At 35.2% G+C, this 14,497-nt stretch overlaps 1 protein-coding gene across 1 annotated transcript; it reads right to left on the reverse strand.

The window, feature by feature from the left end:
- Nucleotides 1-4,151: 4,151 nt before the first annotated feature.
- On the reverse strand, nt 4,152-13,711 carry LOC136042761 (zinc finger protein 235-like; the record flags this gene model as incomplete). Its single annotated transcript, XM_065727720.1, has 4 exons — nt 13,594-13,711; nt 12,895-13,158; nt 10,612-10,753; nt 4,152-4,681 (listed from the first exon to the last, which is right to left on the reverse strand). Coding segments are annotated over exons 1-4 (1,054 nt in total), but the record flags the coding sequence as incomplete, so codon positions are not given.
- Nucleotides 13,712-14,497: the final 786 nt, after the last annotated feature.

Here is a 14,497-nt window from a genome sequence, read left to right on the forward strand (position 1 = left end):
TTGAAAAAATTTGTTGTTTTTTTTATTCAATTTTCTGAAAGAGCTAAAATAGGTCCTTCTTCAATCTCTAGAAGTTTATCTGAGAGTAATACTTATTACTATGCTTTTGAACAATTCAATTTTATTTCAAATCACAATTCTGCTGTTTTTTAGTTAAATGTTTACATAGTGACGGCTTTATTTTTAGAATACGGCTTGGCTGGGTGCAACAAACTGTTTCCAATTACACAAAACACAATTGGAGCTTAATGGATTTACATCTTTAGCCTGTTTGAATACACTTTTGAACGAATTGGGAACTTATTATAATTGGTAACAACAGAATCCCCCCCACCCAATTGAACCACCACATTCGATCTTGAAAATGTTCCTTATTGGATTCCCTCGGAGAGGTATCGAATTTAATTACATTGTCTCTTCTTCCAAAATGTCTGTATATAGCCCAAGGTTGTATATAAAAGATAATTGATCTCGCAAAGTTATTAAAATTATTGCTCACCAAGAATTGGTGCACAATGGCGAAGAATGTCATTTGAATAAGTCCCAATAATATGAGCAAGTTTTGAATATTTCCTTGAAATAGGGGAAAAGAGGGCTCTTAAATCTAGAAAAACTTCAAGGGATTCAGAATAACCACTAACTGGACTGTAATTTACTAAACTAAATTTTGGAACATTTTTGAGGGATCGAGAGGAGTTACGCCCCGTTCTAAGTTTTTCCGCCTTAGTGTTTGCTTAGCAAAGGAACTTACCGTTGTAGGTGTCAATCAGTTCAATTTTCTTTATCCCAACTTAAACAAATAATTTTTCAGCACTTCACATCTTAGGCCGTTCATCAAAGAAATCAAAACAGTCATTTTGGACCCATTTTTAAAGAGGATAGGACTTAATCTTTTAATACTTCTACTGTGCATAAGAGCCCCCTTAAACCACGAACTTGTCGTAAGTTCAGACAATATAAATACAAAATTGTAGCCATTGAGGTTCCTGAACCAATGCCACTCGAATAAAACTTGGGATATACTTTGAATTCCGATTCACGACACCATCGGCATGCATTTGAAGACAACAAACAGGTCTTTCATTTTTTTTCTAAAATTCCGGTCACCTTGGCCAAGGACTATTAGTTAAGGTAAATTGATCACATTTTCGTCCCCCCCCCATCTCAAAGAAAACTTGTGGTCCACTAAACACTATCAACCAAAATCAAGAACCCTGTAAATATTAAACTAATTCAGAAAGTGGAAAAAACAAAACATAGCAGTAATTTCCAAGCAATTGGAAATCAAAGCTTTTGGTCTTTTTGAACATAAATTACGGACAGGCCAATGCTTTTCACTTTTTTTTTCTTTTTGTGCGGTCCAGAGACACAAAGTGGCCAAATAATACCACAGCCAAACTTGAGCACCTCTGTGCGACAGTGGCTGAAATTTAACTTACATTTAGTTTGTTTAATTTTTTAACCAGATAAATACTGAAACCAAAAAATCAGATATTTTTTTCTATCGAAACCGGAGTAAGTCTGTGAGGATCGTTTATAAACACGAAAAGAAAGAAAAAAAATACACAAGTAACAAATCTGTTTCTGTCAATCGTTCCAGGGTTTTCTTTCTTTAGCCTTGTCATTTCTTTAACCTTTTTGTGGAACTAATGAAACAAATGTGAAAAATTATGTCTTGTTTTCTCGGGTAATTTTTTTTCTTCAAAATCCTGTTTATTATGAATTTCAGTTTATGACAATGTAGACTTCTATTCCTTTTTAGATCATCCCAATTAGAAGTTTTTTTTCAGAAAATAGGCATTTGTTTTATAGGCCATTGGATGAAAAGAAAAGCTTCCCTTGGCAAAAAAGAAATTACCATAAAAGAAAAATCTTTCAGTAAAATCACGATTGTGTCTGAAGATCTTGTTGCTGCCTATAAGCCAAGAGTTGTTAGATGTTAATTCCGAATTAAATGAAATTACTCTTTTGCATAAATCACATTTAACTTAAGCAGTTTTTCACCTTTATGAACTCTTCGGAGCTCATACAACATCCTTGATTTACACAAGCATTTACAATATACATCAGCTTGGTATCAAAGTAAGGATCAAGCAAATTCCTATCACTATTATTCACAGGATGATAATAAAATTACTAACAAATCTAAACACACAAAAAAGTATTGAAAAAAAATCAAATTATTTGCTACAACAAAGATTATAAAACAAATGAGGATCCAGCTTGTAATATTATAATCTCCCCAAAATCTTTTGATGACTCTTTGATGCCAACAAAAATTGTTCTTATACAAAAAAACATTTCTTATAAAAATTAAATAAAAAAAACAAGTTTTTTTTAGCTGAAAGTAAGGAGCGACATTAAAACTTAAAACGAACAGAAATTACTTCGTATATGAAAGGGGCTGCTCCCTCATCAACGCCCTGCTCTTTACGCTAAAGTTTGACTCTTTCTCTCAATTCTGCTTTTTAAAACAGTAAAAAACTTTAGCGTAAAGAGCGGGGCGTTGACGAGGAAGCAGCCCCTTTCATATACGAAGTAATTTCTGTTCGTTTTAAGTTTTAATGTCGTTTCTTACTTTCAGCTAAAAAAACTTGTTTTTTTTTATTTAATTTCTGAATGTTTTTGAATCAATGCATGTCTTGATTTTGGCTCTCCGCAAAGGAATAATTAACACAAAATTTGGAAGTTTTTCTTCTTTTTTGGCTAAATGGCTTTCTCATAGTTTTGATCGAATGATTTTGAGAAAAAAAGGAACGGTGGAGGAAGCCTAGTTGCCCCGCGATTTTTTGGTTACTTAAAAAGGCAACTAGAACTTTTAATTTTTTACGAATGTTTTTATTCGTAAATGATAAACGTAACTTATAAATTAGCTTAAGTAACGAACTTTTGTAATCTCATGTTTCTATTACATATATGAGGGGTTCACCCCCTCGTCAGTACATCGCTCTTTACACTAAAGATTAAATTTTGTCCCAATTCATTAAGAATGACCCCTGAATCACAAAAGCCGTAGAATAAATAGTTGAAATCACTAAAAATACTTTAGCGTAAAGAGCAAGGTAACAGGAGGAGGTAAGCCCCTCATACGCGTAATAATTTCTGTTTGTTTCAAGTTTTAATGCTGCTCCTTACTTCCAGTTGAAAAAACATTTCATATTTATTTTTTCATTGTTTTTTTTTAATAATGCTAGAAAATCCTGCACTTCCTTCATAGAAATTTTCTTCCCACCATGACAAATTCCTCAATGGAAAGTTCCCCCCAACATATCACCCTCTTGTCAACCCCTCCCCCAACCAAACAATCCCCCTGAAAACGTCTGTACACTTCCCAATAAGCATTACTATATGTAAGCAATGGTCAAAGTTTGTAACTTGTAGCCCCTCCCATGGGGACTGTGGGGGAGTAAGTTGTCCCCAAAGACATAGTTATAAGGTTTTTTGACTACGCTGAATACAACGGCTATCTCAGAATATTGATCCGTTGACTTTGGGAAAACAATTAGCGTGGGAGGGGGCCTAGGTGCCCTCCAATTTTTTTGGTCGCTTAAAAAGGGCACTAGAACTTTTCATTTCCGTTAGAATGAGCCCTCTTGCAAGATTCTAGGACCACTGGGTCGATACGATCACCCCTGTAAAAAAACAAAAACAAAAAAACAAACAAACAACACACATCCGTGATCTGCCTTCTGGCAAAAAATACAAAATTCTACATTTTTGTAGACAGGAACTTGAAACTTCTATAATAGTGTTCTCTGATACGCTGAATCTGATGGTGTGATTTTCGTTAAGATTCTATGACTTATAGGGGATATTTATCCCTATTTTCTAAAATAAGGCATATTTTCTCAGGCTCGTAACTTTTGATGGTCAAGACTATACTTGATGAAACTTATATATTTAAAATCAGCATTAAAATTCGATTCTTTTGATGTAGCTATTGGTATCAAAATTCCATTTTTTAGAGTTTTAGTTACTATTGAGCCGGGTCGCTCCTTACTACAGTTTGTTACCACAAACTGTTTGATCTCATTAAAAAGGTTTCTCACCTGTAAGCAGTCTTTGATGTATATTCAGACTGCAGACTTGTGAAAAACTCTTCTCACCTACCGAGCATTGACTCACTCATATGATTTGCACATGATACTCACATGCATGCACTTTCTGGTGCGTACCCAAATGTGCTTTCGGTACGCACCATACATCACATTTAAAAGGCTTTTCACGTGTATGGACTCTTTGGTGCTGCTTAAAATTTCCTGCGTCAGAAAAGGTCTTCTCACATACATCACACTTAAACAGTTTCTCATCCGTATGCACTCTTTGGTGCAACTTTAATTTTGTTGATTCAGAAAAGATCTTGTCACATACATGACATTTAAACAATTTCTCACTAGAATGCAGTCTTTGATGCCTGTTCAAACTTGCTGCTTGAGAAAACGTTTTGTCACATACATGACAATTAAACGGTTTCTCACCCGTATGCACCCTATGATGTGCATTAAAATGTGCTCTTTGAGAAAAGGTCTTGTCACATGCATCACATTTAAACGGTTTCTCACCCGTATGCACTCTCTGGTGCGTTTTTAAAGCATTCAAAGGAGAAAAAGTTTTGTCACATACATCACAATTAAACGGTTTCTCACCCGTATGCACCCTTTGATGCGTATTCAAATGTCCTCTTTGAGAAAAGATCTTTTCACAAACGTCACATTTATATCTCTTTTTTTCAGTATGTGATCTTTGGTGTCTTTCTAATTTTCTATGCTTTTTACTTTGCAGGCGACTTTTTAGACGTGTTTTCTCATTTTACAAGCCTTTTGCTTCGGATTCCAATACAAATAGATTTGAGAAACCACTCACAGGTGGATTCTTTGAGACAACTAGTGACGTTTTCCCTGTACGTATAATCCAGACACGTGTGATGAAAATCAACCTAAAAAATTAAAGTCTACTGAGTTAAAAATAAAAACAGTTTATCTTTCGTTATATTTTAACAATTAATTATACTTTCGATCCCTATTCTCTAGCTCTTCATAATGCTTATATTTGCTTTTAAAATTAGTGATTCTGGTGTAAGTAAAGAGCAAAAATGAAACTATAAACAATCAAAAATAAACCCTGGGGTAATTAGATAAATATTACACAAAAAGATTTCCATAAATTAAGGGAAATATGTTTGTTGCATAAACTGAAAATTCATATCTTATTTTTTTTAAAATAACTTCCATATAAAAGCCTAAATTAATGTATTCTAGGACGACATTGGCTATAGATGACCCATGACACCCAATAAAAAATAACTAAATAAACTATAGACAATCTAAAATTTATTCCAGGAAAATGATCCAAGAACCCTTTTTAATATATTTAGACTAGGGCTACATAACCCCAGCAAGAACTGAACTGGTTCAAACCCTTCCAAGCTGCAGAAAGATTTCGAATAGTCTTACTACTCATATTTTTTATAAGCTGTTTGACAGAAGTAAAGCCAAGACAACTAATTATAGTTTAAAATTAAAATCACTCATATTTTAATAATCATTATACTGCATATTAACACATTAATATGTAAATCATTTCAGTTTCAAATAAGTTAAAATTTGTCAGTTAGTTAGTATGCAATATGAACTAAACACGTATGATGATGGAATCTTCACCTGGAATGTACAAAATGTATATATCCTCAGCTGTCAAACAGTTCGTGGTAACGAACTGTCGTAAGGAGCGACCCGGCTCAATAGTAAACGAAACCCTAAAAACGGGATTTTGATGCTAAAAGATACATCAAAAGAATCGAATTTTCATGCTGATTCTAAATATATAAGTTTCATCAAATTTAATCTTTGTCATCAAAAGTTACGAGCCTGAGAAAATTTGCCATATTTTGGAAAATAGGGGGAAACACCCCCCTAAAAGTCAAAGAATCTTAACGAAAATCACACTATTGCATTCAGCGCATCAGAGAACCTAAAGCAAAAATTTCAAGCTCCTATCTACAAAAATGTGGAATTTCGTATTTTTTGCCAGAAGACAGATCACGGGTGCGTGTTTATTTGTTTGTTGTTTTTTTTGTTTTTTCCCCAGGGGTCATTGTGAGTGGTCCTAGAATCTCGTAAGAGGGCTCATTCTAATGGAAACGAAAAGTTCTAGTGCCCTTTTAAGTGACCAAAAAAATTGGAGGGCAAATAGGTGCTCATTTTTTTTCCAAAGTCAACGGATCAAAATTTTGAGATAGCCATTTTGTTCCGCATAGTGGAAAACCATAATAACTATGTCTTTGGAATGACTCACTCCCCCACAGTCCCTGGGGGAGGGGCTGCAAGTTACAAACTTTGTCCAGTGTTTACATACAGTAATGGTTATTGGGAAGTGTACAGACGTTTTCAGGGGGATTTTTTTGGTTTGGGGGTGGGGTTGAGGAGAGGGGGCTATGTGGGAGGATCTTACCTTGGAGGAATATGTCATGGGGGAAGAGAAATTCAATGAAAAGGGCGCGGGATTTTCTAGCATTAATATAAAAAAAAAAACAATGAAAAAATAAACATGAAAAAGTTTTTTCAACTGAAAGTAAGGAGTAGCATTAAAACTTAAAACGAATAGAGATTATTACGCATCTTTACATCCCTCGGTCTTTACGCTAAAGCTTTTAATTGTTTTAAAAAGCAGAATTGTGGCAAAGAGTCAAACTTTAGCGTAAAGAGCGAGGGATCGCGGAGGGGACAACCCATTTCATATACGGAGTAATTTCTGTTCGTTTTAAGTTTCAATGTCGCTCCTTACTTTCAGTTTAAAAAACTAGTTTTTTTTATATTTAATTTCACACAAAAACTCGGCCGTACCTTGTATTAACAAGAGTCAAGAGTTCATATGGCACTTGTGACGAGGCAAGAAGAGCTAAGAGCCAAGAGATAATATGGTATGAGCTCTAACAAAATTCTATGAATCAATAGATTGATTTAAAAAAGAAAACAAGAGGCTTAATGCCGGTCAGGATATGAAATAAGAGCTCTGAGTCACGATATCCTTCTTAATATCAAAATTCATTAAGATCCGATCACCCAATCGTAAGTTATAAATACCTAATTTTTCTAATTTGTCCTCTCCCTTTAGCCCCCAAGATGGTCAAATCTGGGAAAACGACTTTATCAAGCCAAATTGTGCAGCTCCCTGACATACCTACCAATTTTCATCGTCCTAGCACGTCCAAAAGCGCCAAACTCGCCAAATCACTGAACCCCTCCCCCCAGCTCCCCAAAAAGAGCAAATCCATTACGGTTCTTTAAATCACGTATCAAGGACATTTGCTTATTCTATCCACCAAGCTTCATCCCGATTCCTCCACTCCAAGTGTTTTCCAAGATTTCCCCCTCCAACTCCCCTCAATGTCAAAAAATCTGGTCGGGATTTGAAATAAGAGCTCTGAGACATGAATTCCTTCTAAATATCAAATTTCATTAAGATCCGATCACCAATTCGTAAGATAAAAATACCCCCAATTTTCACGTTTTCCAAGAGTTCCGGTGTCCCCCTCCAACTCCCCCTAATGTCACAGGATCTGGTCGGAATTTAAAATTAGAGCTTTAAAGCAAAAGATCCTTCTAAATATCAAATTTCATTATGATCTGGTCACCCTTTCGTAAGTTACAAGTACCTCAATTTTCAAAATAAACCCCCCCCCAACTCCACCAAAGAGAGCAGATCCGGCCCGGTTTCAGTCACGTATCTTAGACAGGTTTCTATTCTTCCCATCCAGTTTCATCCTGATCTTGCCGCTTTAAGTATTTTGTAAGATTTCGGGTCCCCCCAACTGCCCCCCCTCAATTATGCTTAATTCGGTTGAGATTTAAAATAAGAGATTTGAGTTACGAGGTCCTTCTAAATATGAAGTTTCATGAAGATCCGATCACTCCTTCGTAAGTTAAAAATACGTAATTTTTTCTAATTTTTCAGAATCACCCCCCCCCCCAATAGAGCGGATCCATTCCAATTATGTAAATCACGTATCTAAGACTTCTGCTTATTTTTCCCACCAAGTTTCATCCCGATCCCTCCAATCTAAGCGTTTTCCATGATTTTAGGTTCCCCCACACCAAACTCCCCCCAATGTCACCAGATCCGGTCGGGATTTAAAATAAGAACTTTGAGACACGATATCCTTCTAAATATCAAATTTCATTGAGATCCGATCACCCGTTCGTAAGTTAAAAATACGTCATTCTTTTCTAATTTTTCAGAATTACCCCCCCCACCCCCCCCCCCCCACAATAGAGCAGATCCATTCCAATTATTTAAATCACGTATCTAAGACTTCTTCTTATTTTTCCCATCGATTTTCATCCCGATCCCTCCAATCTAAGCGTTTTCCGTGATTTTAGGTTCCCCCACCCCAAACTAACCCCAATGTCACCAGATTTGGTCGGTGTAATCGAATTAACCCCCCCCCCCCCCAACTACCCCAAAGAGGGTGTATCCGTTCCGGTTATGTCAATCATATATCTAGGAATTGTGCTTATTTTTCCCACCAAGTTTCATCCCGATTCCTCCACTCTAAGTGTTTTCCAAGTTTTAGGTTTCCCCCTCCCAACTTCCCCCCCAATGTCACCAGATCTGGTCAGGATTTAAAACGAGAGCTCTGAGACACAATATCCTTCTAAATATCAAATTTCATTGAGATCCGATCACCCGTTCGTAAGTTAAAAATGCCTCATTTTTTCTAATTTTTCAGAATTAACCCCCCCCCAACTACCCCAAAGAGGGTAGATTCGTTCCGGTTATGTCTAAGATGTATCTAGGACTTGAGCTTATTTTTTCCACCAAGTTTCATCCCGATCCCTCCACTCTAAGCGTTTTTCAAGTTTTAGGTTTCCCCCTCCCAACTCATCCCCCCCAATGTCACCAGATCCGGTAAGGATTTAAAATAATAGCTCTGAGACACGATATCCTTCTAAATATCAGATTTCATTGAGATCCGATCACCCATTCTTAAGTTAAGAATACCTCATTTTTTCTAATTTTTCAGAATTACCCCCCCCCCAACTACCCCAAAGAGAGCGGATCGGTTCCGGTTATGTCAATCATGTATCTAGGACTTGTGCTTATTTTTCCCACCGAGTCTCATCCAAATCCCTCCACTCTACGTGTTTTCAAAGATTTTAGGTTTCCTCCTCTCAGCTGCCCCCCAATGTCACCAGATCCGGTCGGGATTTAAAATAACAGCTTTGAGACATGATATCCTTCCAAACATCAAATTTCATTAAGATCTGATCAACCGTTCGTAAGTTAAAAATACTTAAATTTGTCTATTTTTTCCGAATCAACGGGCCCCCCAATCCCCCTCCAGATGGTCAAATCGAGAAAACGACTATTTCTAATTTAATCTATTCCGGTCCCTGATACGCTTGCCAAATTTCATCGTCCTAGCTTACCTGGAAGTGCCTAAAGTAGCAAAACCGGGACCGACAGACCAACAGAATTTGCGATTGCTATTATGTCACTTGGTTAATACCAAGTGCCATAAAAAGAATTTTTAATAATGATGGATTGGCACCATTAGTGTGGTAGAACAAAAGAAAAAAAGGCGAAAAAGACTAGAGAGCAAAACAAAATAGAAGACAAGAGAGTAAAGTAAGACAACAGAGAAGTAAGTAACAATTCACTGTTATGTTAGGGTCATTATAATGTCACTATCATGTTTTGGTCATCTTCAATTTGAGAAAATGGCATACTAAGTCTGTTCTATCATCAAAGTCTTCGGCAATGATGGGTCCTTATCCCTAGTAGCCCAAATATTCCACCGGAGTAATCTTTTATACAGCTGGAAGGAGTGTATCTCGAGTAAATATCACCTGAATATCCCTATAGCTTCATACCCGGGTAAAATATGACTTTCTTCTATTTTTAAGATTCAATCGGCCCTTATAGGTTCTTCAAGCTATATATTTCAGACAAATTGTTTTATAGTAGCAAACTGCTCAGACAACATTGTTTTACATTTAAATCAAATTGTTGTACAGCAGAGACCATTGAAACAAATCACTTAACTATTTTCTGAAATTTCAAATTATAGCTAGAAGATTCCAGGAATGTAGTTTATAAAAATCTGAAGTACATGAGGCAATGTCCCAAAAATAACTCAGGAATTTTATACTTGTGTAAAACTTCAGTTTCTTTAATAATTTTAAAATTCAATGCGACTTATAATGTTCTTTTAGCTGTATATTTAAGACAAATCATTCTACAAACGAATAAAAAAAAACTTTTTACTTCAACAACACAATGTGAATTCTGCATTTTTCTGTAAATTCTGTATTTTATAATCGATTATCGATTATAAAAACTATAAAGATACCTTTAGTTTTAAGATTATTATCAAGCTATTTGAAAAACAAAATTAGCAAAACTTCTTTCTAATGAAAACTGAAAAATTTGCATCCAAGACAACAAAAATGTTTAGCAATCACCTGGGCATTGGAATAATATACAAGAACTTCCGTTTTAGATTAAGTCCATTTGTCCTATTCTTGTCTCATAAAATATTATCCAATACATTTGATACTAAAAAAAAAAAACAAAAAAAAACCTTTATTGTCAGAACATATGGGTCCTGACTCCTGGGTATCATATTTAGATTTGCATGGCCCTGAAATGCTGGGTAAAGTAGGTAAAGAAACATCTTCACATTTTGGAGACAAAAAATGGTTTGGAATGTCAAACCGCATATCCCTGTTACCTGGCAAAGCATCATCAGCTTCTAAAAATAAAAGTAGTCAAATGAAATTAATACAAAATGAATCAAATGGACACATAAAACATTGAACTAAAAAGTTTACTAGGCAAATCCAACTGTTTTTTTTTACATTTATGTAAAAATAAAAATATACATCTTCACTCAATGCTATATATATATATATATATATATATATATATATATATATATATATATATATATATATATATATATATATATATATATATATATATATATATATATATATTTATATATATATATATATATATAAATATATATATATATATATATATATATATATATATATATATATATATATATATATATATATATATATATATATATATATATATATATATATAAATATATATATATATATATATATATATATATATATATATATATATATATATATATATATATATATATATATATATATATATATATATATATATATATATATATATATATATATATATATATATATATATATATATATATATATATGAATGAATGAATGAATGAATGAATGAACTTTATTACCCGTCAAAGTATAAAAAAAACAAAGTACGGAGTATTATAAATAAACAAAAACAAAAACGATAAACAGCGAGAAAAAATTAAACTAACCAAAGACAACATGGACTAATTAACCAGTATCAATATGGAAAAAAGGCTGCAGAGGGTCGTAAACGTGAATTAAGTTGATAGTCTTTTTACATAAGTCATCACTGGAAGACCGAATCCGAGAAGGCACATCTATTAAACCAAATCAAGCAATTATTTTTCTGTTTCGGTGCCATCTAGGAAGCCGGAGGAGGAATTTGTAACATTTGAAATAAACCGCACGTAAAGTATGGCGATCTTTCTTACGAAACAGATGAGCCATGCATGATAAAAACAAAAGCACAGGGGCGCAATAAGCATTATAAATTATGCACAAACCGTTGCGGTTGTAACGGCTTTTGTTAGGGGATATTTTTCTGTAAGCGACACGTAGGTTTTTCACGGCTTGATCCACTAGGGATGAACAGGTAGAGGAAAGTGTTGGGCCAAAACACAGACCAACTAACTAAAGTAGAACATGGCAAAACTGTAGTCCCAGCAACGAATGGAGCGACAACATAAGGGCTATTAAAACAAATAAACTCGCATTTTGACGCACTAACTGACAGTCTAATCTTAGATAGCCCATTGGTTAATATAGTAAAATTGGAAAGCAATCCACGGCGAGTCCGGGCAACAAGAAGAACGTCGTCTGCAAATGCAGCAGAAGAAAAACCAATATTACCGTAAAAAACCAAACTTTTAAATGGACGCAGGCACGATGCAAGCACACATTTAAATATATTAGGAGACAACATGGCACCTTGCCGAACTCCCTTATTAATTTTTACAGGGTCAGATATTTTCCATTCTAGGTAACTTGAATTTTAGACTTTGAATACCAAGAAGACAATAAACATAGTACAGAAGGATTAACACCTGAAGACACAAGGGAAAATAGAGCCTGAGAGTGCACAATATTGTCGAAAGCCCCAGAAATGTCAACAGTAAGACAGTATAAAGACATTTCAGTTTTTACGGCATCTTTCATGAGTCGACTTAAAACATGATGTGCATGGGAGCAACCGAAACTTTTCCGAAAACCAAACTGAAAAAGCGTAAAATCACAATTCGACTCAATTTCTGGTAGTAATAAATGTTCAAGCAACTTACTTAAAAAACACGATACTGTAATGGGACGATAATTTACACATGGCGTGGGGTCCTTGCCTCGCTTTTGTATAGACGTTACACGACCACAAAGGAAACGATCAGGAACAAGCGACTATGCTAAGCAAGACTGAAAAATATTTGTAGATGGTTAAATAGAGCAGGAAAATCCTAAGCAAAAAATCGATAAGAAAGGCCGTCACCATCAAGGCTATTTGAACGTTTAATTTTTCTTAAAGTTCGGCGAATTTCAGATATTGCTACTGGCTGGACGTGAGCCTGCAAGAGACGGTGTGGTAATAGCGGTTTAAGCAACTTATAATAAAAAGACTGAAGAACATTATTAAATACACTGAACGCACGCTTATTATGATTAACAAAATTAGCTAGCTGGAAACAAGATAGCGCAGATGGGGAACGTTTCTCACTATTAATAACCTCATTCCAGGTGGCCTTATCGGTGGGGCCTGTCCATGCAATCAAGCGTGCTCTCTTCAAACTGACCTTATATTCAAGTTTACACTTTTGTTTCACAGAAAAAACAGCTCCGGAAGATGGTCGGTCACATGATATCCACATACGTAGCCAAAATTTGGCTTTTTGCTTAGCGCGTTTTACTTCAGGATCAACGTTCCAATTAGGCTTCCTAGTACCAATCCGAACTTTATCAACAGAAACTGCAGCTTTGGAAGCTGATTTAAGGCAATTGACAATTTGATAATATTACCAATTTAGGTCAACTCCACTTGAAGGCGAGGAAACCGAAGTTTGCAGCAGGTGATATGACACTTTTATGGTCGACAGTAAAGCAGTTGACGCAGCAAGGTATAGGGGGACATTAGAACGATCCCAGTTCAACTTCTTATACCACTTCGGCTGAGCTGAAAGTGTTTTGCCAGAGAGCTCACAGGGCAAATTACAGCTAAGAACAAGGTGTTCGTCATCAATCTTCTCTTCGTCCACCCTGACAATCGATGATAATAAGCTGGAAGAGGAAGTGATCACGTGACCCAGGTTAGATTTTGAACAGCCTCTGTTATGGATATACGTGAATGGGAGTCTCTTATTTGCGACGTGATATGCTAGGAGGTGATATATAAAAGGAATTTTTAATAGATCTGAGGTACCTAGTACTTCAGCTGGAGGCACAGCTTCTTGTGAAGCAGCCTCTGCCTCCGACATTAAAATCTGAAATTTCATGGAGCTTGTTACAAAGTGAAAAATTCCACTCATCTTTTGCTGCATTTTCGGTTGATTATCGAAATTAAATTTGTCTATCAAATGAAATGTGTTTTGTCAAAAGTCACATTCTGTTTCTATTTCATGCTAAACCCATTCCGTTTTGCTATATCTTACGCATGTTTCAAAGTTTTTCAGGTGGTTTCGCCCAAACAAATATCCATTCTGTTTTGTTTCATAAATGATTTGAAAAAATGAATTTTTGGCCAAAAATGATTTGATAAAAATTTTCTGAAAGAAAAATATTTCGACAATTAAAAGCCTTCAGAAAAGACTGATGAAGCTCAAGCAGTTTTTGAAGCACACTGCTCCATTGGTTTGCGTACAACTAGATAGTGTTGAGTGGTGGTTTAGCTTTCTGGGGTGTTCTGTTCAAAGCTGCAAAGACCTTTGCAACATGCAGACATAGACATGGACATAGACATTTTTTATTTTCATCTGAAACATATAAATTAAACAAAGCATTTACCATTAACGGCGACTCTTAAGACAAAAGAGTCCTGACTGTGGTTGTGGCCGCTATTTTAACCACCATGAACCTGCTAAATTCTTTCTTCAAAAGATTTAGAAAAAAAATCCTTGGAGGGGGGGGGGGGTAAAAAACAAAATAATTAATATGAAATACAAAATATTCCTTTCTGACAGTTTTGAAATTCTCCTATCAGACGCAGTGCTTTCTTTTGTATTATTTGAGTTCTTTGATAATTCATCACGAAATTGCTTGACCAAACAGAACAACCGTACGTGATGTAAGGGTCCAAAATAGCACTGTATAATAGTTTGGCAACTGCT

This window comes from Artemia franciscana, unplaced genomic scaffold (assembly GCF_032884065.1).
Source record: "Artemia franciscana unplaced genomic scaffold, ASM3288406v1 Scaffold_1947, whole genome shotgun sequence".
NCBI classification, from domain to species: Eukaryota; Metazoa; Arthropoda; class Branchiopoda; order Anostraca; family Artemiidae; genus Artemia; species Artemia franciscana.